Below are 13,837 nucleotides of genomic sequence, written 5' to 3'. Positions count from 1 at the left end.
AATAGGATGGTTCAGAAATAAATGTTTGTTAGAATTTTCTGATTAAAAATGATCAAATTAGCTGCTATGAGTAAATAGGGAAAAAAATTAACAGAACTCTTACATGTGGTGTATATTGTCCATCTCAAGTTATTTTCTTAAACAATAATTGCATAAATATAACTAGTGTTTGTCTGTGCCACCATAAATCCTCCTGCTTGATAGTGTCCTTAATTTGAGCAAAGGAATTAGTATCGCTCTTTAATCCCATTAATAATCTGTTAGCAGCTTGCACAGAATACTTATTCTGGTATCCTTCTGAATGGATCATAAAGCTGTAGGGGGTTAGACTTTCCTCCCTCACTCCAAGTTCTATAGAGGAACAGAAGGTCATTTTTTAGACATTTTCCATAGCTATTTAATTCTGTTCCTAGCAAATTCTTGAAAAAATGACCTCAGGTTTACTTAACTTGCTTTTAACAGAGCACAGATTTTTGTGAATAGTCTCATATAACTTCCAGTATGTGGCTCCATAAATGAACATGCCTGACAACATTTCTTTTATTTTTCATGAAGAGTACCTATGGAGTTTTAAAATCAAAGGGAGTGTGGTGGCTAAAATGCAATGCAATGCAATGCTATAAAAGCTTAGCCCTTCCTGTTTTCTTACTTCTTAGGATAATTTTTTAATTTTATTTTATTTTTCATTTTCAGGGCTGTCAGCACATTCTGGATTGCTAACCCAAACAACAATTTGATAGAGAATGCAGCAGCTGGTGCTCAGGTAATATCATTAAACAGCAAGGGCCATATATCACCTTCAATCCGCATGCATGCACCACTTACTGATGCCATTGGTGTGGAAGGCATCACGTTTTTAATGTATCATAGAATCTAGGTGCCTATTGCTGCATAAGGCAATTAGGTAGTTATTGGCCTGGTACAATATGACTGCTTATGAACTGGAATGTTCTGTTTGTGTCCAGAGATCATCCGTGTGCACAGAATTGATATGTGATACCAGAGTTTCCCCTTATGTAAAACAGGAAAAAAGTGTGTGGGGGTGGGGGTGGGGTTTTTTGGCAAATGTTGACTCTTTAGTGGTGACCACTGTATTTAATAATAATTAATAATAATGTTTAATATAAAACTGGAACCCCAGCTATACATGCAAATCATGTGTATGATTAATGGCATGTTCCCTAAGCCAAAATTTCATCTACCCTTCTCCTTCATACCCCCAATATATGTGCATGCAAAATCCACAGGTATGTGCCCAGACGAGCACTTGTGCATGCAAGTGGAGTAAGCTTGTGTAGACAGATGTGTTGGTTTTGTATGCACAAAGTGGTGTATGCTCATTTTGCAGACTGTATAAGAAGTTTCTTTGAAAATTTGTTTCCATATATTTAGTTGGTGCCCCTGGCAAAGCTAAATACTATAGAGTCTGAGAATTTATTGTACTGCCCCATAGTCTCAACCTGTTTATTGTGTTTTAGGATGTTGGGATATGGTACATCTTCCACCGGCTTCCAACCGGACAGTCTGAGGGACAATACCCAGAGGCACAGGCGGAGTTCACTCCCTTGGGGATATTTTACAATAACAGAGTCCATTCTAATTTCAAGGCATGTAAAAGATTTTCATACATTTGCACAAATGTAATAAGATTTAGCACTTACTGTAGGTAGCTCTCCGATCGCATGGGCTAGAAACACTTTCATAGTGCTGTTTTAACATTGACTAAACAGTTGTCTCAACATCTCTGCAATGTACATGGGTGGTATTATTCCTATTGTACAGATGGACAAACTGAGACTGTGGACAGTATGCTGCTCTGTGCCACACAGCACAGAGGAATGCATGCGGCAGTAGATGTTGTGTAGACATAGGGCACATAGCAGTAGATGTAGTGTTACTCTCTACTGCAATAGTGGGTGGATGGGTATGGAGGGGTGTGGCCAGAGCCCTGCAAAATAGCTGGAGTAGGGCCAAATCCTGATCTGCCATTTTTTTTCAAAATAATTGCGATAACTTTAATCTCACTTTAAGGTAATTCCATGAAAATATTTTCCCTAAATGCACTGTAGGCATAAAGACTGAATCTACAAATAAGAATCCTTTTTTCATTATTGCTCAGGATTCCAGATGGAGAGGAGGCAAATATTACTGTATCAAATTGGGGACGTTGTTGTTTTTGTTTTATTAGGATATACTTTAGTAGATAAAGAGAACTTCATACAACTTTATCTTACTCTATCCATGTATGTGCTGGTTCATCTCTGCAATAACACTGCATTGCAATCTTTAAGTTCACTGCACTGGATCACGTTCTGCTTTGATTGTAGAGAAATTACAAGTCCAAGAGGAATTAAGGCCTTATCTCTCAGCAGGAGCACTGTTCCCTCTCTGCAACATTATTCTTTCAAATTGTCTCCCCGGGGCCAGCAGGAATGCTTTATTTCCTGGCATGAGGCAGTTTAAATTCTTTGCTCTGGCTCAGAAGCCAACTTAAATGACTATGTAAAGGGCATAGCACTGTAGCATTCTGCCCTGACTTTGACGTATTACACGAAGGCCACTGTAATAATATCACAACATCCAAATGGCACCGAGGCCAGTACTTGGGATGGAAAGCACTGGCATGCAGAGGGCTTACAGTCCCTTAAGCATGGGCAGCCACCATGTTTGTGTTCCATTTATAATCTTCTTTATAACCCTTTGATCTTCTTTAGCTTGTGCTGTGTGGTCTCCTTGTTCAAATAATTGAACTCCTACGTATTTTTCAGGCTGGCTTGTTTATAGGAAAAGGAGTAAAGACGACAAAAGCTAGTGCTGAAAATCCTCGAGAGTATCTTACTGTAGATAATGCCAGGTGAGTAAATACTGAATGGATAAAAGTGTTTTCAGAACCCTGCAGTATACTCAGCAGGTTGCTGGACCTTGTTATGGATGGAACATCCTAGGAATATAGACGCACAACCTGGGATATAAAGAGGCAAATATTTCAGAACTGTGTGCTGATCATTTGTAGGATTGCTTAAAAAATGCTAAATGTGCACTTGGAGCTCTGAGATGTTGGCAGAGGAGTCCGTGAAAAGAATGGAATTAACTATTGTTCTCAATGACTGAGTTGAAATCTAGATGATAAAATCCATTTCACAACATAATTTGTACCCAAAATCATAGGCACTATCTCCGCCATCTGTTACATAATCTGTTTGCAATAATCTTCACACGTGAGTGTCTCCTTTTGCCTATACATTTATGAGGGGGGAAAAAAGCTTCCAGGGATTCATGTCACAGAGAGGGAAAGTGAGTACTTAATGTCATTGGCTAACTCACTAGAATCCTGTGGGCTTATGTGGAGCAATGCTGCAGAGATCAGCCATTCTCTTCTGCTGTGTCCTGGCTAGTCCCACCTCACGCGTACATTGTGAGCTACACAGAGCACTGATAGTCTCCCATGGAGTTGAAGGATAGGGACCACAATGCAGGAGAAGTGACACTTCCCCTTTCTGTGGCTTCCCTCCTCCCTCGGCCCCCTTATTCTGGAAGCAGAAGAGACAATGCAGCCCTGTGAGTTTGCAGAAGGATGAAACCGAATATGAAGATGGACTGGGGAAGAATAAGGGGCTTTGTTTTGTTTCTCCCAAACTCAGCAGTGTTCAGTAATCAGCAAGTGTGGCAAGAAATATTCTGAAAGTGATTGGAAAACGTATAGATTCATGCTTAGTGAAGCTTTCAGACATGGGAGTCCCACTTTAAGACTGAAATGATAGCTCATGCACGTCACTTAATTATCTTCAGTTGGCATCTTGTTCTTGCAGGGTGGGAGTTTCAAAGTGCCAAAGTGATTTAGGAACATAAGTCCCATTGAAAGTCAATGGGGCTTGTGGGTAGGATTTCTGAAAGCAGCTAAGTGACAGGTGCTTTTGAAAATGTTACTGTGTGCTCCTGAGTCTAGTAGATCCTTCTGAAAATCCATCCTGAGAGAGAAGTCCTGGCTCCATTGAAATCAATGGGTGCTTTTCCATTGACTTCACTGGGGCCAGAATTTCACTCTTAAAGTTTATTCTGTGTTAGCCTTGCAATAAGATGCAGTACCAAAATGAAGCTATTGTTTTGAATGTGATCCAGAATACATAAGTTCAGCTGAAAATAGAAACAAAATGACTTCTTTTAAACCCATCAGTTCAGTATGTGGAAACCATTAGCGGTGACTGACAGGACCTCCTGTGTTTAAGGTTATTTCCCATTGCTCTGGTATAATAACTAGATTCCTTGCTTCAGGTTCCGCCCACATCAGGATGCTGACCCTGTAAAACCACGAGTTCCTGCCTTAATTGATGGCCTCATCGCTTTTAAAAATAACGACCATGGGGCCTGGGCCAGAGGTGGTGACATTATTTTCCGCAACTGTGGGTAGGTGAATGTAATTACAGTTTATATCATTCTGCTCATTACTGACATAAGTGGGTCTGTAGGACAAATTAACAACATCAGACATTCCTAGTAATTTGCACATTCGTGTTTCTTCTTTTCTAGGTTTTCAGACAATGGAATTGGACTCACTCTAGCTAGGTAATTTCATTTCGCTCAATATGCTGTGTTTTTCAGGGTTCTCCACAATTTAAAACGTTAAAGAATGGAAGGTGAGGAGAGCTTCCCTGCTGATCACATTAAGATGCAAGAAAATCTCACATGTCCTTCCCAAACCACATCAGGTCTCTCCCATAATAGCTATTAATGAAAATGGCAATATGGCATTTCAATTTCTTTGCCTTATCATGTCTGGGAAATATGTCATAATGTCTGATTTCCTTTTGGGCTGTAGATTCTAAACCCTTAGACTAAACATTCTGGTGTATGCTAAGGAGATTTGTATTCATTCTAGTCAAGGCAAGACCAAAAATGTCCATACCTTTTGGTATATTTCCATGCAGAAGTGGCAGGAAAAAGCCCTCGGTGTGGTTGTAGAGTGGTTCTTCTGACCACATTCCTACTACTTGCAGGTAATGGAAAGGTTTGTTCTGTGGTAAACCAGAAACCTCTCCAAGATTAAATGTGATTTAAGAGCCTAATCCAAAGCCAGTCACAGACAATGGGAATCTTTCCATTGACTTCTGTGAGCTTTGGATCAGACCCTGGCTGTGGGGTTTTTTTTTGTTTTTTTTTTCTCTTTTCAAAGAATTTGTAACTTTCTAATTCTGAACTAGAGTTTGGCTCATGCTTTGTAAAATGCTTTAGGATGGAGGAGGCTAGATAAAAATCAGACCTAACTGTAGTTGCCTGAACCACTGAATTAGCATTATTACTGGTGTTTAATACTAACTTGCTGATTTCTAAAGACCTATTTTTTAATTCCTGCAGATGCATCTCTTCAGATTAAAAATGACCGTTTCAGAAGTGCAATTAAAAAGTTCTTTCAAATTATTCCTTAATTATTCTTTTGAACTGTGTCACATAGTTACCTTTCATTTTTCTTTGTCTGATTCTAGTGATGGAACTTTCCCAACAGATGAGGGTTCCAGCCTGGAAGTTGCACATTCCATCTTTGTCGGAGAAAGCAACAACATTGGCTCCCAGGGAGGACAAAACAGCTACTGGGGTAGAGGGGCAAATGGAGAATATAGAACACTACCCAGAAACAAGTAGGTTATTCATCTAGCATTTATCCTTGATATTAGCATAAGAAAAATGTGATAGAATAAAAGCCTTTGAAATGAATGTGGCTACTAAAGGGTAATGTAAATGGATGTTTAAATTTATTATACAGGCCATAACCAATGAATATCCAAATAAAACCCATTCTCCAGACAAATGCGGTGAAAGCTTTAACAACTGGATGTCTTTGATGTAATTTTTCTGCCTAATTTATCAGTCACTGGAGAGTGGATTAGAAAGTTTGAAAGAAACCAAGAACTATTTTTCAGGGCTACAATCACAGCCAGTGTCCGGGCTGATTGGCTCTCTTGGTGGGACACTAACTCAATTGTAAATATTGTTCTGCACCCAGACATGCCAGTGTGGCATCAGAGGCAAAGCTGGATAATTTCCATTTGAAGTGAAGAGGTGGGGAGACAAGGCTGCCTGTACACCTTCGCATCCAACTCCAAAGAGACTTTAGCGCGCATATTTGATCTCCCTTAGGGTATGTCTACATTGCAATTAAACACCCGTGGCTGGCCTGTGTCAGGTAACTTGGGTTCATGGGGCTTAGACTATGGGGCTCTAAAAGTCTGGTGTAGATGTTTGGGCTCTGGGACCTCATGAGAAGGCCCAAGCCCAACCATCTATAGTGCAATTTTAAAGCCCTGCAGCTTGAGCTGGAGTCAGCTGACGTGGGCCAGACGCAGTCATTTAATTGCAGTATAGACATACCCTTTCCTGAGTCAGCACCTGATTCTTCATTCCACACAGGCAAAGCTCCCACTGAAGTCCCCAAACAAAAGAAAAATAGTATCCAGTTCCTTGATTTTCCTTTTCTAGTGGGTGTATGTTTACTTTCTTTCTGTCCGAACAACATATGACCCAGTTTGGCAAAGAAAGCAAAAGAAAAGTCACGCAGGATCTCACTTCTCTTTCTAGGACTGTAAGTTAGCTCCCTTTACAGGCAAACAGCCCCCTCTTCAACAGTCAGTGCACCCCCCTCCCATATATTTCTACAATTTCTCACGCCTTGAGCAAATAGAAACTCCAAAACAATTGTCATTCATGACAAACCTCTATTAAGGAATGTTTTAGAAAAGCAACAAGTAACAATAGATGGAGTATTTGCTGGTTGGTTATAACATGCCTTGCATGCAATTAGCCCTTAGACCTGTATAGCCAGGAATCTCTTATTGTTATGAAATTGAATCTCTGCAGAACACCCTGAATAATTAGAGCCACTATTATTATCAGGCAACTATTTGGAATGCTCCATTACATTTCAGAGTTCACCTTTTAATAACCTGTGTTTACTGGTAGGAACTGCAAAGCTGGAAAGAAGGACTATTGCTACCGGACACAATGTCTCATCTTTAAATAAAATACAATTCTAACCCTAAAGCGTATTTAGTCCCATCTGCTGAATAGCTACAGCACAGGCACTGGCATTGTAAAGGCCTGACCCAAAGCCCATTGGTTTCAGTAAGCTCTGGATCAAGGACTAGGGTTTCCCACATGGCCACCACATGTACCTCTGATTTCCCATTGCACTATATGCTAGGGTGCTATTTTTTTTGTTTTAATTTAGTGGGTTATCCCAGGCTGTAGGTGCTTTAGACACTTACAGTCAAATTCAAAGAGAGAGAATCTCACTCTTGCATCTCCCTGTATATAATACAACACTGCATGCAGCTGTGGAGTCCATAATCAATAAGAGGGTACACGTGTGCGTCCTGTTTCTGATGCTTGAGCAATCCAGCTTTACCTAAATTTCTGAACAAATTAACTGCAAACATGTATCTACTGGCCCCCTTCGTTCTCTTTTATGAAGGTACTGTAGGCCATTCATTAATCAAACAGCACCTGGGTAACACAGAATTCAGCACTGTAAACGGGGAAAAAAGGGGGATCGAGACTCACTTGAGACCCCAATGGCGTCTTCTAGATTTTTGACATCCCGTGCAACATGACCATATTCCACAGGCCAACCCTGAAGATGTAATCTTACAATTATAAAACGTTATGGGCCATATTCTTGGGGATGACCATGTGATGCCTGAAGCAGCTTGTGGGGAGAGGAAAATCCAAGTTGTTCTAAGTTGAATCAGCTGGTGGCGGCCATTACAGAGGGGATCAGACTGATATAACAGTCCCCCAGCTATGCCTATGGCTGGGCTGGGCTGGAGAAGTAGCAAAGGAGACACTACACTGGCCCTACAGTCCCTGGGATTTCTCTGACCGAAGCTGTTGAAGGTGTTTTGCCCCTGCTGACTGGCCGTAAGGGGCCATAAGGTGGGGTGAGGCCAGATCCTGCTCTGGACTGGGATTTTGTTTCTGTGATCACTCACTTAACCACTGCTCCTCTTCTGAGCCTTAGCTGGGGAGAGCTGGGTGCCTCTTACAAGGGGATGAGGCTGTTCAGCACCTCATGGCCTAGAGCAGCGTGATCTTGATTTAGGGAACATGAAGAGGGTGTAACTGCTAGATACAAATGTAGTGTCTTTCTGTGCTTTTGGAGGAAAGCACTGATCTAGCCCACATGTCTAAAATGGATTTCTGTTCATTTTGAAACTTCCATAGGACGTTCCCTATCCGTGGCTTCCAGATTTATGACGGGCCTGTTAGGCTGGTGAAATGCACTTTCAGAAAGTTTACTCCCACTGCGGACCGATACTCAAGCGCCATTGGCTTCTTCATGAAGAATTCCTGGCAGATAAGCCCTCAGAACAACGTGTCCCAGATCAAGATGGAGAGAAACGTAAGTGAGAAAAATAGGAGTGCGGGTTTTGGCTGAGCTTGTCTGACTTGCATAAGTCTTTAACAGTGCTGAGAGGTTTACTCAAGAGACGTCTTACTTCTGGGTGACCAGAGATGCAAAATCTACATTGGTCATTAACATAGAGGCCCAGATCTCAGCTGATATAAGTCATTCATAGCACTATTCACCTTAATGGAGCTATGCTGATTTACTCTAGTTGAGGATCTGGCCCAGTGTTTGGGAGCCACACAAATCAAACTTCAACAAGCATGAGTGCCAGAAAGTTGTAGTACAATTCTTGGATACATAGAGAGAACCTTGGGCCTGATCCTGGGGTCTTCACTGAAAGTTCTATGGATCACAATGATGATTGAGCCAGAGGAAGGACTGATGAATCAATTCCAATATTTTTGTGCTGACAGGAGTTGTAAAATGGTTTACCTGTTCTAGCCTTTCTCTTGGATTCATGTGGCAGTCACGTCTCTTCGAGTTTGGCTTTTGAGGTTTTTGGTTCATCTGAGCCCGTAAAACTCAGAACCGAACTCTCACACAAAATCACTACAAGTTGCCTGGGTTGGGCTGAAACCATGAAGAAAAATTACTGACTTCCAGGTGGCTTCCTTCCGGGGATCGTAACAAGGCCCAGGCCTGCCCGTAACAAGGCCCGGGCCCTCTGTGTGGTTCATGAACCTCTATAACCTTAGCTCACGGTTTGGGTTTGTTTGTAGGGAAGTTTCCACGGCTCTAATATTGACAGACCTCATTTTCTTTGGCTTAGCAGGCAGGTTTTCTGCCTCTCCTCCATCACGCCTTATCCGCACGACAGGAGCATATTTTATGTAAAGGTTGTGTTAGCACAGTCACTTCTGTGGTGCTCTTGTGAAAATATAGTGCACTTCATCCTTGTGCATTTAAATAAATCAGATCGCTGTATTTATTACCCATGTATGTCACACCTGAAGCCAGAATGAGGGTAAGGGATAATTTAGTTGTACATTCTTTTCATCCCTCTGGAGAACTAGCCACAATGAGGATGCAACATTGAGCATGGAATGAGGAGTGTGCTTAGAGGGAAACATAAAATGCACAGGTCTGATCTTGCAGTGGATCTGAGGAGAGTGGGAATGTAACCTGAGGAAGGGCTGTCAGATGGGTTTTTTTTTAACTCCAAATGCATGTGTTTGCAGGCACGTTAGTGAATCATTACCTGTGGAAAAATTTGAAAATGCAGATGTGTAAAGTTGTAGCACCTTTTGAGGTCTCTGAGCCTGTTTAATGTCACTGCACCTTTTCAGGTCTGGGAGACAGTTTATTACAGCAGCACCTTTTAAGATCTGAGGTCTGCAAGGCAGAACCTCTCAGAGGAGTTATTAAATGCTGCTGCAATCTGAATTAAAGACAAACATGCTTAAATAACACATGCTAAGTTTATTATAAAACATTTGGTTACATTATCCAAGTAATTACTTCCTGTTTATCCATTCCCAACAAATGTCTCTTTACTATTCTAATATTTTGCCAACTCTTTGCTTAAAAAAAATAAAATTAAATTGAAAAAGTTAACCACCTCTGCCATAGCAGTAAACAATAAAAACACCTTTCACTTTGATTCTGCTTTATCCAGATTGAATCCAGATCATCTGATCCTGAAGTAAAACTGTAAGGGCTTCTTGCATATTGCTATGTGGCCAATTGCTTTATTGGATAACATATAATTAAGATAGCGCCCCTAAACTGTTTATTAATTTTCATATTTAGGCTTCTTTTTATTAATTTTGAAAAGTTCCCTAAAGGATGGCTTATTTTTACAGTCACTTCAGAAGATGCAGGTTGCATAGTGATATTAAAGCTATTAGTCATGCTGGGTGCATAATCATATTGACTGTTCAAGCTAATCAGCTAACTGATTAGATGACTAAATAATAAAACTAGTTAGGTCTTGCTTAATTACAATATAAAAACAATTGTTAAGTGGAACAGAAGAGCTAAACATTACACTCTACAAAAGTATTTTATTTACATTTCTGTTGAAAAACACAAAGCTTGCATATGAGGGAAGGAAAATGTGTGCATTTACAGATAATAAAATGAATAACAAAGCCTTTTAATAACACTTTATATGCAGTCTTCAAAACAGTCATTGGTCCTCTGCCTACACAAGATTCAGATGGTCATGTAGTGCCATGGGTTTGTGTTAGGGTGACCAGATGTCCCAATTTTATGGTCTTTTTCCTATTACCCCACACCCCTTGTCCCGATTTTTCACACTTGCTGTCTGGTCATCCTAGTTTGTGTGGACATATCTATACTGCAGCTGGGACCAAGCCTCCCTGCCCAAGTAGACAGACTTGCTTTAGTGGGACTTGAACTAGTGCACTAAAAATATCCATGTGGATGTTTCAACCTGGGCACTCCAGCCTGAGAGGCTGAGTACCAGCCCAAGTTGGAACATCCATGCTGCTGTCTTTAGCACACTAGCTTGGGTCCTGCTAGTGCAAGTGACTCCCCAGCTGGGACATTTGCTCCCAGCTGCAGTGTAGACATACCCTCCATGTCCCATAGCTAGAATCTACACTGGTAGGAGGAAATATCATCTTTAGGTCATACGCAGAGTTTGTGCATAGTTTCCTAGGAAAGCTTTACATTGGACTATTCATAAATGGGGGAAAAATTTTTAATTAATAATAAAAATGTCAGCCCCAGACTTTGGGTCTGTCTGAGCTGTGCCAGCTCCTGGGGGAGACAGATAGTGGTATGTCACCATTTGAGCTCAAATGATCGTTCGGTAGCCCAGGACTGGTTCAGTCCCCTGAGCATGTTCTAATTTTGACTGTTAATGGCTCCTGTGGTGGTTTTTCCAGCTCCCAGGAATAGCTGGAGTTTAGAGATGGAGCTGGGCCCCTTTACAGCAGGCTGTGTCAGCTCTTTACCATTTATGGATTTGCCCATGCTAGGCGAATCCCCAGCTCCCTGTTCAGGGCAGCTTTATATCTCTTTGCATTGCTGGAAGTGCACAGATGAGTCATATTTGGAGGAGGGGCCTGGATCCAGCCTAATGACTCCCCATTATCGCGCACAATTGCTGAAAGGGAGTTTACGCTGACAGGATTCATGTAGCCATGTGGATAAGAGGGGAGCACTTCGTAATATAAGCAGTTGCCTTTATATTTAGACTATTCCGTCTTACCATGGTGTTTCCTGAGTGCCAGGCAAAACAGAAGTTTTCATGCACTTTAAAAATTGCAATTCTGGTAGGGTGGATCCAACCAGACAAATCCAGATCCAAAAAAACCAGACAAAAACCAGGAAGATAAATGTGTTGCCTCTTTACTTCAGTGGGATCTTTATGTTGACTCCAAAGGAAGCAGAACTGAGCCCTCAACTCCACCGAGTTCAATGGGCTTTGGATCAGACCCCATAGAAACTGATCCCTTACGTTGTCAGCCACATTTTTCTATAATACGAGAGAGATTGTTCCTTCTTACCTGATTTGGGTCCCGGTCCTGCAAGCTGCTCCATGCAGGTGGACCCCCACCCTCTAAAGCTACAGTAAATTCAGGGGGGCTCTGCATGGGTATCAGGGTCTGCCTGCACTGATCAGTTTGCAGAATCAGGACCTTTAATCTCTGCTTCAAAATGAGAGTTGGGAGTTGTGACTGTAAAACAGGGGTAGGTCCACACTGGTTGACAAATTTCCCTAGTACCCTGGCACCCCATTTCTGTAAAAATATTAATGATTATGACAACGATGATGATGATCGTAGTAGACAGGGATATTATTTCTAGGTGTTTTGCACCATCCCATAGAATTCTGTTGAAAAGATGCAATTCCTTTTCAATTCCATTGGTTAATTTGACAAAAATCTATAGAAAAGATACAATTTTCTGTTGAAGCCTATAGGGCTTTTCTATCAGGGTGTGTAGGTGCATGTTCATTCATTCATTCGTGTGTGTGTGTGTGTGTGTGTGTGTGTGTGTGTACTGTATATGTGGAGGTGATATCCATGTGATAAATTGGAGAGGCATTTGATGATTAAATTTGTCACATATCTGTGACTGCATCCTCCGCCTACTAATCCATCTCCCTATAGTTGCTATTCTAATATTCCAAACCCTTGAGTAAAGAGATCTTTATACCTATCACCCACCATGTATTATCACTCTAAATAGTAAATATGTATGTGAAGATCTTCAAAATGATATCCAACTTCTATAGTCTTCACTTAGACAGAGTTCCCACTAAAGTCCGTAAGAGTCATGACAGCTAGAGATAAATCAGTCTTGTGCTCTTTATCCCTGTTCCCAAAACTTTATATCTGGAAGCTGATGCCTTTCTGTGTCTACATCTTTTTACAGTACAAAAGAAGGTATTTCCCAGTGTTGGGTCATAAATTAAAACTGACCATTTCCCAGTTTACAAGTTTAGCAGTGATTCTTTTGTCAACTTTAGTGTAACCTTTAATTTGAATTTTTAGAATAGCCATTTTATTTCTGGTTTCAGAGTAACAGCCGTGTTAGTCTGTATTCGCAAAAAGAAAAGGAGGACTTTTGACACCTTAGAGACTAAATAAATTGGTTAGTCTCTAAGGTGCCACAAGTCCTCATTTTATTTCTCATTCTCAAAGTTTACAGGAGAATGTAGGAGAAAGATTAGGGTTTAAACAATAAAACCTTCTGTGTTGTGTCTGGAAAAACTTAGTGTGCTAATTAAATGGAAGCTGTACACACTGTACTTTGTTTTGAGGCCTCTTTTCTCTTACCATTGGAATGTCCATATTTAAACCCAGGAATGCACTGGTGCAAGGTATTTATAGTAGAGCTTTGAACTGTAGTAAAATGTAAACATTATCCTGATGTTGCCTCTTTTAGATATTACAAAAAAAGTACCCATCGGGATCCTTCTTATTTGCCAAATAGCTCCTTTGGCAGAGGTTTCCAGCGGGGAAACAAGAAAAAAGTTGAAACTGCTCAAAAACAAAGATTAAAATTCAGTATGTTTTGATTGGTTGGTGGTGGGTTTTTTTAAAGGACTGATTCAGTAAGAGGCTAGGAGTTAGACTAGGAGAAGGAAAGAAAAGTGGTTATAGGATCTGATTTGATTGTAAAGTAATAGGAAAAACCTAGACTAAATAAAACATAGTTTAAGGGCCCATTCCTGCAATCTTTACTCATACAAGTAGTTGTTACCCCTTTGAGTAGTCCCATTTAAACAATAGGACTTCTCATGTGAGTAAGGATATTGGCAAGCTCTTATCCAGTGGGCATTATAAAATTGAGCTTTCAAAGACCATAGTAGATTTGCTGCCTTACCTGCAAACCCTAGCTCAATGAGTAATTATTTCTTACTCATGTGAGTAGTCCCATTAAAGTCAATGGGACTAATGGAAGTAAGATTACTTCCTTGGGTCTGCATGATCAAGCCACTATTGTCTTGTGTAGCGCACATTA

At 40.8% G+C, this 13,837-nt stretch overlaps 2 protein-coding genes across 4 annotated transcripts in view; both read left to right on the top strand.

Moving 5' to 3' along the window:
* The window catches only part of LOC102942858 (cell migration inducing hyaluronidase 1), a 142,292-nt gene that overhangs the window by 10,373 nt on the left and 118,082 nt on the right, over window positions 1-13,837 (top strand). The window lies entirely within an intron of this gene.
* LOC102932459 (cell surface hyaluronidase) overlaps window positions 1-13,837 on the top strand; it is a 74,598-nt gene that overhangs the window by 20,573 nt on the left and 40,188 nt on the right. For both annotated transcript variants that reach the window (XM_043523392.1, XM_037909976.2), the window contains 7 exons: window positions 694-763; window positions 1,479-1,607; window positions 2,769-2,854; window positions 4,273-4,404; window positions 4,528-4,563; window positions 5,481-5,633; window positions 8,212-8,389. In XM_043523392.1, the coding sequence (XP_043379327.1) occupies window positions 694-763; window positions 1,479-1,607; window positions 2,769-2,854; window positions 4,273-4,404; window positions 4,528-4,563; window positions 5,481-5,633; window positions 8,212-8,389 (784 nt within the window). The remainder of the gene's footprint in view (window positions 1-693; window positions 764-1,478; window positions 1,608-2,768; window positions 2,855-4,272; window positions 4,405-4,527; window positions 4,564-5,480; window positions 5,634-8,211; window positions 8,390-13,837) is intronic.

This window comes from Chelonia mydas, chromosome 10 (genome assembly GCF_015237465.2).
Source record: "Chelonia mydas isolate rCheMyd1 chromosome 10, rCheMyd1.pri.v2, whole genome shotgun sequence".
Taxonomy (NCBI): domain Eukaryota; kingdom Metazoa; phylum Chordata; order Testudines; family Cheloniidae; genus Chelonia; species Chelonia mydas.
Note: the sequence above shows the minus strand (reverse complement) of the source record. Positions and strands in the feature narration are given on the sequence as shown.